This window comes from Muscardinus avellanarius (assembly GCF_963383645.1).
Source record: "Muscardinus avellanarius genome assembly, chromosome: 10".
Taxonomy (NCBI): Eukaryota; Metazoa; Chordata; class Mammalia; order Rodentia; family Gliridae; genus Muscardinus; species Muscardinus avellanarius.
The window spans coordinates 67211744-67230553 of record NC_137796.1 but is presented as its reverse complement, the minus strand read 5'-3'; the positions used below and the strand labels follow the sequence as shown (position 1 = coordinate 67230553).

Here is an 18810-nt window from a genome sequence, read left to right as displayed (position 1 = left end):
TACGCTGAGGGACTGACGATGGCTGAAGGCCTTGCCACACGCACTGCATTCATAGGGTTTCTCACCAGTGTGACTTCTGCGATGACAAATGAGGGACGACTTTGTCTTGAAGGCCTTCCCACACTCCACACACTCATATGGTCTCTGGCCAGTGTGCAGCCTCTGATGCTGAGTGCAAGACGAGTTGTCACCAAAGGCCTTCCCACATTCCGCACACTTGTAGGGCTTCTCTCCAGTGTGAACCCTCTGATGCTGAATCAGGTGCGTGGTCTGGCTGAAGGCTTTACCGCATTCTTTACACGCATACGGTTTCTCTCCCGTGTGGGTTTTCTGATGCTGGGCCAGGTGAGCCTTCTGGGTGAAGGCTTTACTACACACCTTACACTCGTAGGGCTTCTCTCCAGTGTGGATTCTCTGATGGGTGGCAAGCTGTGAGCTGATGCTAAAGGATTTCCCACATTCCCCACATTCAAAGGGCTTCTCTCCAGTATGGATCCTTAGATGACTAGCAAGGTGGATATTCTGCCTGAAAGCCTTTCCACATTCTTTACACTTAAACGGCTTTTCTCCAGAATGTACTCTTTGATGTTGGGTGAGGGATGCATGATGGCTGAAGGCCTTTCTGCAAACCTCACATTCATATGGTTTTTCTCCAGTATGGATCCTCTGATGCACAGTAAGGGAGGAGCCATATCTGAAGGATTTGTGACACACGTCACATTTGTACGGTTTCTCTCCAGTGTGGATTCTCCTGTGTTGATTCAATCCTATGTGGTCACTGAAGGCCTTCCCACAATCAGTGCAACCGAAGGGCTTCTCCCCAGTGTGGTAGTATCTCCAGTGACGAATAAGGGACGTGTTCTGTATGAAGGCTTTCCCACACTCAACGCACTCGTAGGGCTTCTTGCCCGTGTGACATCTCTGGTGTCTGGCAAAGGATGAACCATCGCTAAAAGCCTTCCCGCATTCATTACATTTATAGGGCTTCTCTCCAGTATGGATTCTCTGATGAACGGTGAGGGATGAGCTCTGGGTAAAAGTTTTCTTACATTCATTACATTTGAAAAGTTTTTTTCCTGCATAGATTCCTGTTTGCTTTATTACCACTGAGGCTTTTTGGAAATTTTTACCTGAATCACAGTTATGAACTCTCTCTTCTGAACCACCCAAATGGAACCATCTTCCGGATTTGTTACATATATGCTCTCTCTCCTTTGAGAGAGCTTTGTTACGAGTAACTCTGTCTTGATCTACTAGCTTCCTTTCAAACACACACTCTGAATCCCAATTTTCTGTGAAAGCAGAACACTTAAGTTTAATGTTTGAGGTTTTTTCTGTTACTCCTTCAGCATATGAGTCCTGCTTTGAAAATAATTCCTGGGTCTCAAGTATGGATTGTTGGCCTGAAATATATTAAGAAAACAAATATCTCTTTATCACGTGCCAAAAAAGAAAGAAAAAGGATTTTGGTAACAGGAATGTTGGTGCCTTAATTCATTGACTGGTGAATGAAGCAACATCAATTTGTAGCTCTGAAAGTGATTATATTTATTTATTTCTCTGTGGGGGGGGGCAGTGGAGATGGAACCCAGGGGCAGTCTACCTCAGAACTACACTCCCAGCTCTTTATTTTTTTTTTTTTTTTTTTTTTTTTTTTACTTTTATTTGGAAACAAGATCGCTAGGTTAATGAGTCTCACTACTTGCTGAGACTCCTCAAACCTGTGATCCTCCCGTCTCAGCCTCCCAAGTACAGGGATTCCAGGTGTGCACCACCATGCCCGGCTATGTGATTACATTTAAACGTGCAGTCTACGATGAATTTAAGAAGACTCCAGTCTGAATTCATACAGGAACCAAGGAGGCAAGCAAAAGAAACATTATGTATACCAGAATCAGCTGCACACCAGGAAAGGAAGGAGTGGACAGGTTGTTATATTCATGGCCTTAATCTCCCCTCACCCCCAGTCTACCCTGCTGTGGATGCCAGGGCAGCTGTCATTAATGTCATGTCATCACATTACTAAAGTAGTCCAAAAAAGTATACCAAAACATGCAAACACTGTACTCTATGACAGTCATTAAGATTGCAGGAAAGCCCAGTTATTTCCCTAATATAATAAAAATGCTGCCTTCATTAACCATTTGAACAAAAGCTACACAGATTGCTCAAGTTCAATAGTAGCATAAAATCATTTTTGGCTTTTCCTGCTTACTTCTATAAGGCTGAACAAAAATCCTCACTTCTTTCTCTGGCTTTTTTTTGGGGGGGGCACTGGAGCATTCTACCTCCAAGCCCAGTACCACACACACACACACACACACACACACACACACACACACACACAAAGTACATCAAGGTCAAGAAAAGTTAATGAAGAGCTAGACATGGTGACTCCTGCCTGTAATACCAGTACTTGGGAGGGTGAGAGAGTAGGTTTGCAGGTTCAAGTTCAGCCTCAGCAATTTAGCAAGTCCCTGTTTAAAAAAAAACAAAAAACAAAAAAACCAAAAAAAACAGGAGTATAGCTCAGAGGTAGGAATGCCCTTGGGTTCAATCCCCTATACTAAAATACATACATACATACATACATACATACATACATACATAAATATGGCTAAGGGTGTAGATCAGAGGTATAATGCCCCTAGGTTTAATCCCTAGAAACTAAATAAAGAAGTAAAAAGTCACTGAAATTGAAAGAAAAAGAAATTGAAAGGCCAACACATGTCCATGTGATCAGGAAATAATAAAAAGGAACACTACAGGGAAATGAGTTACTAGAAAGGACAAAGGAGAAAAGAATAATTTTGGAATCCAAGGATCTGACGGTCTCCCCAGATCTGGAGGACTTGGTAGAGATTTCTACTGTGTGTAGGTGAGAATTGGGTCTCTTAGCTTAAAGCTCTGCTCTTGACTACAAGGCTTCACCACACTAGTGTCTGCACTCACCTAAGAATAGGCCAGTGGCCAGCTCTCTCTCCACCATCCAGGATTCCTTGCCTTCCTCCAGGAAAGAGACTATGTCTGGCTTAGAAACACAATGTCCTGCGTGAGTGACAAGAGATGGGGTTGGTTAAATCTCCATACTCGAAAACTGAAGACCCAGTTCCCTGGTTGTAACAGAAAGAATTACATCAGGGAGGAGATGACACTTCAAGTATAACAAAGACACTGACTTTCAACCCCGCATTAGTGTGTATATATACTCTTAGCTGAAAGTCAGTTTATATGTTCTTTTTTTTTTTTTTTTTTGCGGGTTTGGGGATGGAACATGGGGGCATTTGACCTCCTCATTTTCACACCTCATGTTTTATTGTGGAGTAGGGCAAGAGTCTTTGGAGGTGCTACCTGAGGTTTTGGTCTAATTCCCAAGATAAGAATATAAGCCGGGCGTGGTGGCGCACGCTTGTGAAAATGAGGATCCTGTAGACAATTTAGAGCTGCTGGGAAAGGTATGGACTTACCAACAAATCCCAGGTCACTCTGCTCATCCCATATCACATTCTTACAGAAACTCTTCTGAGCTGGGTCTAGCTTCTGGGAGAAGTCTACAGCCATATTTGTGATGGTCACCAAGCCCTGAAAAGGCATAAAACATTTTTTTGTTGTTGTTCTGGGTACTTGGAATCAAAGCTAGGGGCATTCTACCTCTGAGCCACACCTCCAGCTCTATTTTATTCTTTTATTTTGAAACAGGATATCACTAAGTTCCAGAAGGCTTCACTAAGTTCTTGAGGCTGGCCACAAGCCTGAACTCTTACTGTCCCAGCCTCCCAAATACTGGAATTACAAGCTGCACCACCACACAGTTTTGTATTTTAATTTTTTTAATTTTTAATTTTTTGTGGTACTGAACCCAGAGGCATTCTACCTCTGAGCTACACCCTAGCCCTATTTTTTATTCTTTATTTTGAAACAGGGTCTCACTACATTGCAGGTGGCCTCACTAAGTAGCTGAGGCTGTTTGCAAACCTGAGATCCTCCTATCTTAGCCTCCCAAATACTGGGAATATAAGCATGTACCACCACGTTCAGCTTGCATTTTTATTTTGAAACAGAGTCTTGATAAGTAACTGAGGCTGGCCTTGAATCTGCAATCCTCATGTTTCAGACTCCCAAGTACTGGGATTGTAGGCATGTGCCATCACACCCGATAACACATTCTTGATCCAATCATGCCCTTGGCCCTGCATGGCCCCAGTGGGGTGGGTTATGTCCAAACAGTATGAGTGGAGGAGTCTGTATCAAGAAGCATGACTGCTGTGCTGAGTGATCCAGACCACACAATGACTAGGCCTAGTTATATAGGATAGGTTTGTGCCGAGACCGCCCACTTACTCTCGGCATCTGCGTGGGCCCCCACGCCCATGTAGTCAAATCGGCATATAGCCCTGAGAGAAGGTGTGGTCTGTGGCTAAAGTTCTTCCCATTCTTAGATATTCTTTCATAACTATTATTCTGTTGGTAATGATTCTTTTAACTCTCCACACGAATTGCTCCGGTGGTGTAAGATCAGGACTGTGAGAGAAACTGAGTCCGTGAAAAATAAACTTTCTGGTAAACGTCCTCGGCTTTGTTCAAATGGTAATAAAAATTTAGTTAGAATTCAGATGCAGTGGCAGCATTCCAGTATCTTTGACCTTCATTAGCCAAGGGCTGAAAGGAATCTTGACCTTTGCACCTAGTAATAGCGCTGCCTGGAGATAGAGCAATACCACCTGGTTAATAAGCATATCGTTTGAGGAAAAGTGCTCAGCTGCTAGAGAAGTATATTTGACAACTAAATCTAAAAACTTCATGTTATTTCTTGGTGTTTACCTGCTAAACTGTGTTATGAGTTTGCTTAAGCTTTCAGACAGCAGATTGTATTGCAGAAAAAATCCAGCAGACATTCATCAAAATAAAGCTGGAATCTCGGACTTCGTCCCCCATTCAGCTCAAGGAGGTTGCTAGATAGAGAAGGACATTGGACTAAGCCCTAGGGATAAAAGTTCTGAAAGGGTTAAAGAAAACTCTTAAAAACTGGACTCCTCAAGTGATTTGGGGTGTGACTTTTGTTCTTCTGGAATTAGCCCAATAAAAGCCTCTGCAGCTGCAAGGCCATAAGGGGCTGAATCAGAGCACAAGACCCACCTGGGATAATGGGACTGATTTCAATCACAAAGACCTATGATGTCACAGGCCTCACTTTTGTCTTGTCCAGGGTTGGTAATCTGTATGTGTATCTCTCTATTGTACTTTGGGTGATTTGCACTTTTCTACTAGGGGATCACTGGGGGATGGGAAAATATAAAAAAATCTTGTGTCCAGAATAAAGTGTTCGATTGCACAAGAAGCATTGATCCATATCAGATTCTTTCCAAGAAGCGCCGCAAATAGGATCTTAAAGAAATTTATTTCCTAGAAGGGAAAGAATTGCTGCAGATAAGCGTCTGCAGTACGGGCACCCTATCCTCTCCCATCTTTTCTGAGATCGACCGCGAGTGGACTCGCCCCCGCATTTGGACTGAGCAAAGAAGTCTGCGGCAGGTTTGACTAAAGCAGGAGAGACTGTTGAGCTCCTGCTCAAAGTCCTTTCATATTCACTGTTAAGTCAAATACTTCTCACTTAAGCAGGCTCCTTTGTGATTCAATCCAACTTAATTTTGCCCCACACTTTTGTGCATCAAGACTGTGTAACCTGTAGGGTGTGGTGGTGCACACTTGTAATCTTAGTGCTTTGGTGGCTAAGACAGGAGGATTGCAGGTTAGCAGCCAGCCTCGGCAACTTAGCAAGGTTCTCTGCAACTTAATGAGACCCTGTTGCAAAATAAAAAATAAAACAAGGCTGGGACATCAAGGCATAGTATCACATGCTATAATCCCAGTACTTGGGAGGCTGAGATAGTAGTATCACAGGTTCGCAGCCAGCTTCCGCTACTTAGTGATGCTGTCTGCAATTTAGTGAGACCCTGTTTGAAAAACAAATTAATAATAATAACAATAATAATAATAATAATAAGGCTGGGATGTAACTTGGAGGTAGAATGTCCCTGGGTTCAATTCTCAGTATCACACACACACACAAAAAAAATAAATAAAAGGAGAAAAGATCATGTAACTCTTTTGCTGGGTGGTAATTTGTCCACAGGAACTATTGTACTCAGGTGGAAACTTCCCTGGTCACTGTAGCCATAATGGGCTGCTTTGTGAAGGATATTTTCTCTTGCTTGAACTTCATCTCCTAACTTACCTGCTGAGTCTCAAACAGAGCATCAAAATCCCAGTTTTCCCCCAAGATAGAGTAATCCAGATTATATTTTGTGAGCGTCTCTGTTATTGCTGACTGGGATAAGCATAAGTCTTTCTTTGGAAGCAACTTCTTGCTTTCTCGTCCAGCTTTCAAGTCTGAAAGATATTAAGAAAGCAAATATCTCTTTTCCTATACAAAAAAAAAAAAAAAAACTGACAAAATGCAATCAGGTGAACTAAAACTCTCAAAGAAGCACTTCATTTTGGAAGCTTTCTTTTTCTTTTTGTGGCACTGGGGATTGAACCCATGGGCATTTTACCTCTGAGCTATGCCCCAACCCTATTTTATGTTTATTTAGAAACAGTCTCACTAAACTGATGATAGTCCTCCTGTCTCAGCCTCCCATGTTACTGGGATTACATACCTGTAACACCACACTGCCATTTTGGAAGCTTTTTTACATAATTAGCAATGCTCCTTAATTTGTGTGGCCACAGCCCTAAAGATACAATATGAATATCCCTACTTGACTGTTCTGTTAGTGCAAAACATGTCTTCATAGACGGCTAGAAAAGGAAATTGAAAATCAAAAACAAGAGAGCTCACAGAGGTTTAAATTGAAGATAAAATGTCATTAATATAAACAAATATGAGGCAGAGGCTATCAAAAGAAAAGTGCAGCTGGGCATGGTGGTGCACACCTGTAATCCTAGTACTTGGGAGGCTGAAAACAAGGATTTCAGGTTTGAGGTCAGTCTTAGCATCTTAGCAAGTCCTCAGAAACTTAGTGAGACCCTGTTTCAAAATAAAAAAATAAAATAGGGCTGGGGATAGCTCAGAGATAGACCACCCCTAGATTCAATCATTAGTACCTAAACAAAAAGTACTATACATTTCACCTTTATGAAATAGAACTCCTCTGACTCTCTCTCTCTCCGTTTATTTAGCAAAAATTTCATTTCTAGTTCTACATGCTTGCTTTTTATTACAATACTCACTCCTAAAAGTTCAGATCCTGGCCTTAAAAAGGCAAGCCTTCATAATTAAAGTCTCAAAAAGAGATAAAAATACTAGTAGGAGGCCGGGTGTGGTGCTACACGCTTGTAATCCCTGTGCTTGGGAGGCGGAGACAGGAGGATCATGCAGGTTCAAAGTCAGCCGCGCTGGCTTAAGAGACCCTGTTTCCAAAAATTAAAAAATAGGTCTGGGAGTGTAGCCCGGAGGTAGACGGGTTTCCAGAAACCCCAGTACCACCAAAAAATAAAAAAATAAAAAAGTACTAGTAGGAAGAAAGCCAGTTCTGCCTCATAAAGCTAGTTAAAAGGATGTGATTATACTAAATCTAAAATTTTTGCCAAAATATCATTATTGTTCTTCTTTGGGACACGATGGTCTGTGTGAGTTTTCATAATTTGAAACCATAAGCAACCTGTTCTATTCAACGCATACTTTTTCCTTTGAAGTATAATTTAAGCAAAGAGATCTTGGAAGATTCTTGAATCCTTTCAAAATTGCTACCATTTTCTATTACTTTAAAGCTTATCTGATGTGGAACAACAAATTAATAAGGAAAAAAATCTACAGTTCTTATACTTTGCTTATTGCTATTCCAGAAATAATGTAGTTGGAATCTCATATTCCCAAACAGTGTGAATTTCGCTACAAAGCCGGGCGTGGTGAAACATGCTTATAATCTCAGTACTTGGGAGACTGAAACAAGAATTGAAGCCGGGCGTGGTGGCGAACACTTGTATCCCCACACTTGGGAGGCGGAGACAGGAGGATCACACAGGTTCAAAGAGGCTCTCAGGAACTTAGTGAGACCTTGTTTCCAAATAAAATATAAAATAGGTCTGGGAATATATAGTAGCCCATAGGTAGAAAGCCTCTGGGTTCCACACCCCCAATACCACCAAAAAAAAAAAAAAAAAAAAAAGCATTGCAGGTTCGTGGCCAGCCTCAGGTATCCAGTGAGGATCTCTGCAACTTAGTGAGACCCTGTTTCCAAATAAAGAATAAAAAATAGGGATAGGGGGTGTAGCTCAGAGGTAAAATGCCCCTGGGTTCAACCCCCAGCATCACATCATCATCATAATGATATCACTACAATATCTGTAAGAATATTCCATCAAACCAGAGATGGTGTTGTTTCCTTCTGAGAGCCAATTACCCAGCTGTATGCTGCCTGTCTGCAATGAGAAGTCCCTTGAATCGCAGATCTGTTTAGCCTCAACCTAAATTCATCTCCTGACCTGCCAACTCCTTTCTCTAAATTCTTCTGTCAAGGCTCTAGTCTTATTCCTTGTTTCCTGACTTGAAACTGGGATGATTTTGATTTTTCTTCTTCAGTCCTTGTCTTCACTTGTCACACATAGAGCACATTTCTCCTTTATTTAAGTGATGTGTAGACACATCTCCTCTTCCAAGAGGCAGTTTATACTTTCTTTCTCTCTCAGTACTAGGAATTGAACCCAGGGGCATTCTACCTCTGAGCTATACCCCCGCCCTATGTTTTATTCTTTGATACAGGGTCTCAATAAGTTGCAAAGGGCCTCACTAAGTAGCTGAGGCTGTCCTTGAACCTGAAATCTTCCTATCTCAGCCTCCCAAGTACTGGGACTACAAGTGTGTGCACCATGCCCAGCCTAGGCAGTTCATTTTTATTCATCTTGCCAATGGATGGATCTTTATCCATCTTGCACTTAATATCCTTAGCTCAATTAATATCAAATAATCAAAAGCAAATAAGATGTACAAGTACATTAGAATTAGCAAAAGACTGTTTTTAAAGGACATGAATGATGCCGGGTGTGGTGGTGCATGCTTGTAATCTCCGTGCTTGGGAGGCTGAGACAGGAGGATCGCTCAGGTTCGAAGCCAGCCTCAGCTACTTAGTGAGGCTTTCAGCAGTTCAGTGAGATCCTGTTTCTAAATAAAATATTTTAAAAAAAAGGTATGGGAGTATAGCCCGGAGGTAGAAAGCCTCTGAGTTCCACCCCCAGTACCACCAAAAAAATAAAAAATAATAAATAAATAAATAAATAAATAAAGGACATGAATGATTCCATAAGTCTGAAAAAGAAAAAAAAAAGCAGGATCTGGAGCAGAGGAAAGCTGTATTTAGAGACAAGGGACCAACGCTGGAGAGGAAGGAGGCAAAGACAGCCTTGGTTTGCAGGGCTAAGGCTCAGAAGCACCCTGGAAGATGACATGTCTTGGGCAGCTGAGCTAGATGGGCAGCCCTACCCCATCTCCACACTCACCTGGGCACTTGTCTGTGATCATCTTTCTTTTCTCCATCCAGGGACCTTTTCCTTGTTCCAATGAAGAGATCATATCAGGCTTAGAAGAACAAAGGCCTAAATATATAAGCAGAATAGAACATGGTCACCTACGGGTCTGTCCAGATATAGGACGCAGCCCTCTTGGCTCCAATGAAAGAGAGTAGTGCCAGGCTCAGTGACAAAAGAGTGAAGGGCTCTCTCAGTCCTGATGGTGGATGGGGTGAGAGGTAGGAGGAGGTGCGGGAACACCCTTACCCAGCGATGCCAGGTTCCTATAGTTCTCCAACATCACCCTCCTGTACAGACTCCTTTGCGTGGGGTTCAGCCATTCCCATTCCTCCTGGGAGAAATCTATAGCCACATCCCCAAATGTCACCAGGCCCTGAAATGACACAAACACATTCTTGTTCAACTAGTGCTCATGCTCCCGTGTGGCTGGAATGAATTGCCTCCCCCCAAAAAAAAACTTCTACGTTGAAGCCCTCATCTCTAGTATTTTAGAATGTGACTATATTTGGAAATAAGACATTTAAAAAGATGAAGTTCAATAGGTCATATGGTGGGGACCCCAATCTAACCTGACAGGTGCCCTTATAAGAGAAAGAGACACCACCGCACACACAGTGAAAAGGGGACGGGTTTGAGGGCAGAGGGAGAAAGTGACCATCTGCAAGGTGAGGAGAGAGGCCTCAGGAGGAACCAAACCTAATGACACCTTGATCATGGACTCTTGTCTCCAGGGCTGTAAGAAAATAAATTTGTGTTGTTTAGGAAACCCGGTCAGCAATTTGCTATGGCAGCCCTAGCAAACTAAAATAGGGGTCTAAGGATTACCCTGTCTTCATTTTGAGTAAGATATATATATATATATATATATATATATATATATATATATATATATATATATATATAATTTTGGTGATTTGAAGATGTAGATAATTACTGGACAGCTGGATTTCTTTATTTTCTTGGTGCTGGGATAGAATCCAGAGCCCAGAGCATACTAAGCACACACTCTAGCATGGAGCCACACCCCAGCCTTGGGCACCTAGTTTGACATCATGACCACCCAGAGAAAAAAGAATAAGACCCTTTTCCTTACAGAATCTTCAGTTTTTTAGAAATGAAAGGAGGCACACACAAAATATGTGACATTAGTTCCAAACAATTACTAGCAGGTGTGATGAGCCCCACCCATTGCCTGCTAGCTCGAAGACCTAAAAATAGCGCCGAGCGGAAGCTCTGTGAGGCCCATTAAGCAGTAAACAACTTTCAGGAAGTCCGGTAACCGGAGCATGGGGCGCACGGGAACACTACATACCACTGTTTGTAACAAATGAGCTAATTTTGCATGGAGCGAGTGATCTGAGTGCTGATTGGCTGCTTGGGATATATAAGCGGGGAGCGGGGAGCGGAGAAAAAGAGAGTATGTAAGAGCCTGGGATAATAAAGAGTCCAAAGAAGATCGTCTCCGGTGTCGTGCTTGAAAGCGGCAAGTGGTGGCCTGTACGGGGAATCTCTCTCAACGAGACGGTCAGAACTTTGGACTTTCCAGGGCAGCCGGCTGGTAAGTTCTCCTGTGAAGAGGGAGGCTCTACAAAGTAGAGGATCATAAGATTGTTCTTTCCCAACTCCGTTTGAGGACGAAGGGGAGCTCCTTTGAGGGGAGGATTTATAGGATAGTATACTCTCAGGCTGGACCTGAGGCTGAATAGGTATGGGAAATAATCCATCTCATCCAATACAAAAGGCTTTAAAAGCCTTATTAAACGGAAAGGGGTTAAAACTTAGGGATAAGACTATTCAGGGTTTTTTGAGCCAAGTGGATGAGGTGGCCCCTTGGTTTGCAGTATCAGGAAACTTGACCCTGGCAAGTTGGGATAAGTTAGGGAAGGATATTAAAAGGGCAGAGAAAAACAATCAAGTCACGGGAGGAACTTATCCTTTGTGGCGCCTCGTCAGGGCATGTTTGGAGCAGAAATACTACAAACCGCTAGTGCGAGAGGGACAAGTGGCACTTGATCTGTTAAAAGAGGAACGGTCCACTTCCTCTCACCCAGCTAGTGAACTAGGCTCTGAAGGGGAGGGGGACTCGGACGAGGAACTTGCGGCAATAGAGGAGGAAGTCAGCAGATTAACCCTAGCTACGGGCCCCTCGCAGGGCTCTGTTCCTCCGCCCTATAATCCCTCAGCTCCAGGACAAAGCGGAGGCCGCTCCTTTAATGAAAAGGTATGGCGTGAGCCGGAAATGTTACTATCCAGACAGGCTTTCCCCGTGTTTCAACCACAAGGAGGAGGACCTCGGTATCATGAGCCTTTAGATTATAAGCTTGTAAAACATATTGCTGAGTCCGTGCGGACTTATGGTACCAATGCTGCATACACCGTAGCCACCTTAGAAAGCATTTACAGGTATGCCATGACCCCTGGAGATTGGCAGAACTTGGCCCGAGCGGCTTTGACCCCAGGACAGTATTTAGATTGGAAGGCTTTCCTTATTGAGTTCGCAGCAGAGCAAGCAGCGGTGAATCAGGCCGCAGGACAACCTGCCTGGAATTTGGATATGCTTTTGGGACAGGGACAATTTGCTAACAACCAGACCTGTTACCCTCAACAAGTGTATGATCAGATAAACAATTTGGCCACCAGGGCATGGAAAAGTTTGCCTAATAAAGGGGAGGTGTCAGGCAATCTTACTAAGATAATTCAAGGTCCCACTGAGCCTTTTTCTGATTTTGTGGCTAGGATGGTAGAAGCTGCTGGACGAATATTCGGGGATGTCGATGCAGCCATGCCACTTGTTAAACAGCTTATTTTCGAACAATGTAATACTGAATGCAAACAAGCTATAAATCCATATAAAAGTAAAGGTTTAGAAGTATGGATGAAGTTATGTAGAGAACTCGGCGGACCTTTAACCAACTCGGGGCTCGCTGCGGCTATCATGCAAGCATCTGGCAGGCAAAAGGGCAATAACAACACCCGACTAGGAAATTGCTTTTCATGTGGGGCGGCAGGGCATTTAAAAAGAGACTGCCCAAAACGAGGCTCTCTCTCTCAAAAGAGCCCACCAGACCTATGTAAGAGATGTAGAAAAGGCAGACATCCCGCCTCAGAGTGCCGGTCCGTTAAGGATATTGACGGCAATATCCTACCGTCCCATGATCAGTCGGGACAGGGTCGCCCGCTGTCAAAAAACGGGAAACGGGGCCCCCATCCCCAGGGCCCTTACAAGTATGGGGGCCAACAAATGTACAATGCTATAGAGACACACCAAACACCCCAATGGCCCAATCTCCAACCGCCCAAGGAATCCGGAGAGCCACTCCCGGTTCAGCGGGATTGGACCTCTGTGCCACCACCCGGCTGGTATTAACCCCTCGAATGGGAATTCAAATTATGTCGACTGATATGTCAGGGCCATTACCCCCAGAAACGGTGGGCATAGTTTTGGGGCGATCATCATCCACCATGAAAGGCCTAATAACTCATCCTGGAGTTATTGACCAAGATTATGAGGGCGTTATAAAGGTTATGGTCTCCGCCCCCAGAGGAATTGTTGCCATCTCTCCTGGTGATCGGATAGCGCAGCTGTTATTATTACCTAGTCTACATTCTCTCTTCCCTTCAAAAAAGGAACAGCGAGGAGAAAAAGGGTTTGGGTCCTCTGGTACTAATATAATATCTCTCGCCTTTGATATGGGAAAACGACCTTTAATTACTTTGAAAGTGGAGGGAAAGCCGATTCTAGGATTGCTTGATACAGGGGCAGATACTAGTGTAATTGCTTCTAAGGATTGGCCCCCCGCCTGGCCCATAAAAAAGGCTGACACACAGCTTAGAGGATTAGGATACATTAAAACACCTGATATTAGTGCTAGACCCCTTCATTGGGAGGACCAAGAAAAACATTCTGGGACCTTTACACCCTATATGCTGGAAATTCCGGTCTCCTTGTGGGGTCGAGATCTACTTCTGGACATGGGATTACGATTACATAATGAGTATTCTCCCCAGGCGCTACATATGTTTAACAAGCAAGGTTTTCATCCATCATTTGGATTAGGGCGAAACCTACAGGGACGGAGGAGCCCTGTCCCCACTGAAGGACAAAACACTAAACAGGGATTGGGTTTTGTGGAGTAGCCACTGGGGAGGCAATTCCCATCACTTGGAAGACGGGGGATCCAGTATGGGTTTCCCAGTGGCCTCTCCCCCGTGAAAAATTGGAAGCAGCAAAAGAGTTAGTAAAAGAACAACTAAAATTAGGACATATCCAATCATCCACATCACCCTGGAATACCCCTATATTTGTAATAAAGAAAAAATCAGGAAAATGGAGACTATTACATGATCTCCGAGCCATAAATGAACAAATGCAAGTTATGGGACCAGTCCAACGTGGACTCCCCCTTCTCTCAACTATTCCAAAATTCTGGCCAATTATAGTGATTGATATAAAAGATTGCTTTTTCTCTATACCATTAAATCCTCTAGATACCCCACGTTTTGCTTTTACTGTGCCATCCCTAAACCAAGAGCAAATTGACCAGAGATATGAGTGGAGAGTGCTCCCCCAGGGTATGGCGAATAGCCCCACTCTTTGTCAACTATATGTGGATGCTGCCTTACAACCTGTTAGGGATAAATTCCCTCCATTGCGTTGTCTCCATTATATGGATGATATCCTATTAGCCTGTGAAAATGAAAAGGTACTGGATGAAGCGTATTGTGTGCTTGTTAAAGCCCTTGAGGAAAAGGGTTTAGTTATAGCATCTGAAAAGGTTCAAAAGGGCACCGTCACCCATTTTTTGGGAAATATTCTTTATCCCAATTTTGTCACGCCTCAGAAGGTCACCATTCGTACAGACCAGTTACACACTTTAAATGATTTTCAAAAGTTATTAGGAGATATTAATTGGATACGTCCTGCTTTAGGAATACCAAATTTTATGCTAAAACCTTTATATGATATCCTCAAAGGAGATTCTTCCTTAACCTCTCCTAGAATGCTGACTGCTGAAGCCCGGGAAGCCTTAAGTTTGATAGAACAAGCTTTAACTAAGGCTTCCCTTAAGCGCATTTCACCGAGGGATTCTATTTGGGCATGCATACTGGCTACTGAGCTCCAACCCACTGGGGTCTTATGGCAACAAGGACCTCTATTATGGATTCATCCTAAACTATCTCCTCAAAAGGTTATTGAGTATTATCCCTCTATGGTGGCAAAGGTTGCTGTTCTTGCCATACAGCAATGTATTCAACATTTTGGCCAAACCCCTAATAAGCTTATTGTTCCCTATAGTAAACACCAAATATTAATTTTACAAACCTCCCTGGATGATTGGGCTATATTATGATGTATGTTTAATGGAGAGATAGATAATCACTTACCTAAAGATCCTATATTACATTTTGCAACTCAACATCCTATTATCTTTCCAACCATAACCAGAAGAACACCTATACCCTTCGCTATCAATATTTTTACTGATGGATCAAAATCTGGCCTTGGAGCTTTTATGATAGAAGGACAAAAACCCATAGTTGTTCAATATCAGCATATATCACCTCAGCTAGTTGAACTAAATATTATATTAGAAGTGTTTGAGAGATATGATTCTTCCTTTAATTTGTTATCGGACTCCTCCTATGCTGTAGAGATGATAAAGTCCCTTGAATGTGCGGGGCAAATATCAACACATACGCCCATCCACTACTTGGCATCTAAAATTCAACATTTAATTTTGATGAGGAAAAATCCCTTTTATGTACAACATATTAGGGCACATACAGGCTTACCAGGGCCTGTTGCCCAAGGTAATGATTATGTAGATAAGCTTACGAAGATGCCCATGATTTTCTCTCTCACCCCACTTCAACGGGCACAAGATTTTCATCGCCAGTTTCATGTAAATGCTAAAACTTTACAGATTAAATTTAAAATTCCTCGTTGTCAAGCCCGTGACATCATCAAGGCCTGTGGTACTTGTGCACCCTTTATCCCCTCTTCTAATGTTGGTGTTTGCCCACGTGGGTTGCTCCCCTTACATTTATGGCAAATGGATGTGACCCATATACCTAAATTTGGCTCTGTTAAGTATGTACATGTTTCTGTTGATACTGTTTCTGGAATTATATATGCTTCTACTCACACAGGGGAAAAAGCTCGTGACGTTATCGCTCATTGTCTTGAAGCTTGGGCAGCATGGAATGTGCCAAAAGAAATAAAAACTGATAATGGTCCGGCTTATACCTCACAAAAATTTCAGTCTTTCTGTAAACAGATGGGCGTAACATTAAAACATGGCCTTCCATATAATCCTCAAGGACAGGGCATTGTTGAACGCGCCCATCGCACAATAAAAGAATGTCTAATAAAACAAAAAGGGGGAATAGGTGAGAATCTGAAACCAAGGCAGCGATTATCTTTGGCACTTTTTACTTTAAATTTTTTAAATTTAGATATTAATGGCAAATCGGCCGCAGATCGCCATTTTTGTCCTTCTAGTATTCCCCATGATATGGTAAAATGGAAAGATGTCCTCACCGGAAAATGGAAGGGACCTGATCCGGTACTCACATGGGCCAGAGGCTCTGTTTGTGTTTTCCCACAGGACGGAACCGATCCGATTTGGATCCCAGAGAGACTGACTCGTCAAATAATATCGCAAGATGGCGCCTCAGGGATGGATACACCTGATCACCATGCTGATCTGGACAAAACCAGTATGGAGTGAGCAACAATGGGGCAACTGGAGCTGGGAGTTTGATAAACTCACCGAACAATTACGTGCTGAAATCATCAAGGTCAACACCACCCGAATCAACCGAACAATTACGTGCTGAAATCATCAAGGTCAACACCACCCGAATCGACCCCAAAGTGGCCCAAACGCTGGCGTCCCGGATCCAGAAGGCAGCATTCCATCTAAAAGAATGGGCCGGGTTGGGAGCATTGGGATTTTGTTTTGTTTTCCTGTGCATTCTATGTCTCTGTTGCCTGAGACGTTTATTTCTGCAGAGGGCCAAGGATCAGATGCTCCTAGCTCAGGCTTTCATGGCGGTTGAAGCAGGACAATCGCCTACTGTTTGGCTAGCCGCAATGGAAAAATCATAAAGCAGAATGTCAGCAAGGACTGCACTTGGGACCCCGGGAGGGTGCATCCCAAGGAGGATATGCTCAGCTGCATACGGGTTACCACTGTATTGCTCGCCCGTCCCTGCAAAAAAGGTGGTGGCAAATAATTGCATAAACTATAGCAGGGGTTGAGTCCTCTATCCTCTTCTGCTTAAAAACAAAAAGGGGGAACTGTGATGAGCCCCACCCATTGCCTGCTAGCTCGAAGACCTAAAAATAGCGCCGAGCGGAAGCTCTGTGAGGCCCATTAAGCAGTAAACAACTTTCAGGAAGTCCGGTAACCGGAGCATGGGGCGCACGGGAACACTACATACCACTGTTTGTAACAAATGAGCTAATTTTGCATGGAGCGAGTGATCTGAGTGCTGATTGGCTGCTTGGGATATATAAGCGGGGAGCGGGGAGCGGAGAAAAAGAGAGTATGTAAGAGCCTGGGATAATAAAGAGTCCAAAGAAGATCGTCTCCGGTGTCGTGCTTGAAAGCGGCAAGCAGGCCTAACTTGTTTCATGTACAACAGATACTAGAGTATTTCTTAACCTGGGAATATGCAAGTGGCCTAGAGCAGCACAACAATGGAGAAAGGGATCACATATAAACCTCAAATGATCAAAACAGATAATTCCAATACTGAGTTGTAAATATTTCTATTTTTTACTTTTTGTTCACCAAAACAAAATCTAGAAATATGTTTTTCTAAAATAAAACTGACTACATATAAAGAATGAAAACCAGTATTTTTTCTTTTTGGGGGAATGGGGATTGAACCCAGGAGCATTCTACCTCTGAACTACATACACTCACAGGCCAATTTTATTTCTTATTTGGAAACAGAGTCTCACTAAGTTGTAGAAGGCCTCGCTAAGTTGCCAAGGCTAGCTTCAAACGTGCAATCCTCCTGTTTCAGTTTCCCAAGTACTAGGATTACAAGTGTGTGCCACCATATCCCGCTTCCTGCTTTTCTTTTTCTTTTTTGTTTGTGATACTGTGGATGGAACCCAGGGGCATCCTACCTTCAAGCTATACCCCCAGCCCTATTTTTTCTTCTTTACTTTGAAACAGGGTCTCATCGAGTTACAAAGGGCCTTGCTAAGTAGCTGAAGCTGTCTGCGAACCACAATTCTCCTGTCTCAGCCACCCAAATGCTAGGATTACAAGCATGTGCCACCATGCCTGGCTCTACTCTAACCAATTTTAAACTTGTGTTCCATTCAGAGTTCGAATGGAGCGCAAGTTAGTCACCCTGAGAATCTGTGACTAACAGATGGTAGATTTAAATGACTAACATCCCTGGGATTTTTGTTTGTTTGCTCTTTTTGTGATATTGGGGACTGAACCCAGGGGCATCTACCTCTGAACTACACCCTAAGCCATTTGTTCGTTTGTTTGTTTGTTGTACTGGGGTTGGAACCCAGAGGGTTTCTACCTCCAGGCTATACTCCCACACTTATATTTTATTTAGAAACAGGATCTTAGGATCTCACTAAGTTGCTGAGACTGAGTACCTGAGACTGGCTTCGAACCTGCATGATCCTCCTGTTTCAGCCTCCTAAGCGCGGGGATTACAGGCATGTGCCACCAGGCTGACTTGTTTGTTTTCAAACGGAGTCTCACTAAGTCTCTGAGGGTCTAGCTAAGTTGCTGATTGGCCTCAAACCTGCTGTCCTTCTCTCTCAGCCTCCCAAGTACTACAATAATAGACATGCACCACCACAACCAGATCCAAAGTATATTCTCAAATTGACAAGCAAAACAGTCACACTACTACAAGGATGAATTTAGACTCTGACCCTCAACAGCTCTGAAGCCTTAGTTACTCTAACAACCCCTTGCCTCAGTTTCCCTCTTGTAAAGTGGAAAAATCAATGATACCAACTTCAAAGACTGGGATTAGGATTAAATGGGATACCATGTAGTCAGCATTTAAAACATGCAAAGCACAACTCTCATCTATATGAAGGCTCAGTCAGCCTTCTAAGTAGTGGGGTTAGGGGTGTGAGCCATCACACCTGGCAAATATTACATACTTTTAGAAAAAATATATACCATCTAAAGGGCTTGCCTACTGCCGGGCATGGTGGTGCACGCTTGTAATCCCCGTGCTTGGGAGGCAGAGACAGGAGGATCGCGCAGGTTCGAAGCCAGCCAGTCG

General features: G+C 43.2%; 1 protein-coding gene across 1 annotated transcript in view; it reads right to left on the bottom strand.

Annotated features, from left to right (window-relative positions):
• Positions 1-18810, bottom strand: part of LOC308268653 (zinc finger protein 28-like) — a gene marked incomplete at both ends in the record, with an annotated part of 39592 nt that overhangs the window by 14962 nt on the left and 5820 nt on the right. Inside the window, 8 exons of the mRNA XM_080703766.1 lie at positions 18-414; positions 552-694; positions 2953-3048; positions 3091-3113; positions 3308-3582; positions 6236-6390; positions 9499-9594; positions 9775-9901. Coding sequence (XP_080559892.1) covers positions 18-414; positions 552-694; positions 2953-3048; positions 3091-3113; positions 3308-3582; positions 6236-6390; positions 9499-9594; positions 9775-9901 — 1312 coding nt within the window. The remainder of the gene's footprint in view (positions 1-17; positions 415-551; positions 695-2952; positions 3049-3090; positions 3114-3307; positions 3583-6235; positions 6391-9498; positions 9595-9774; positions 9902-18810) is intronic.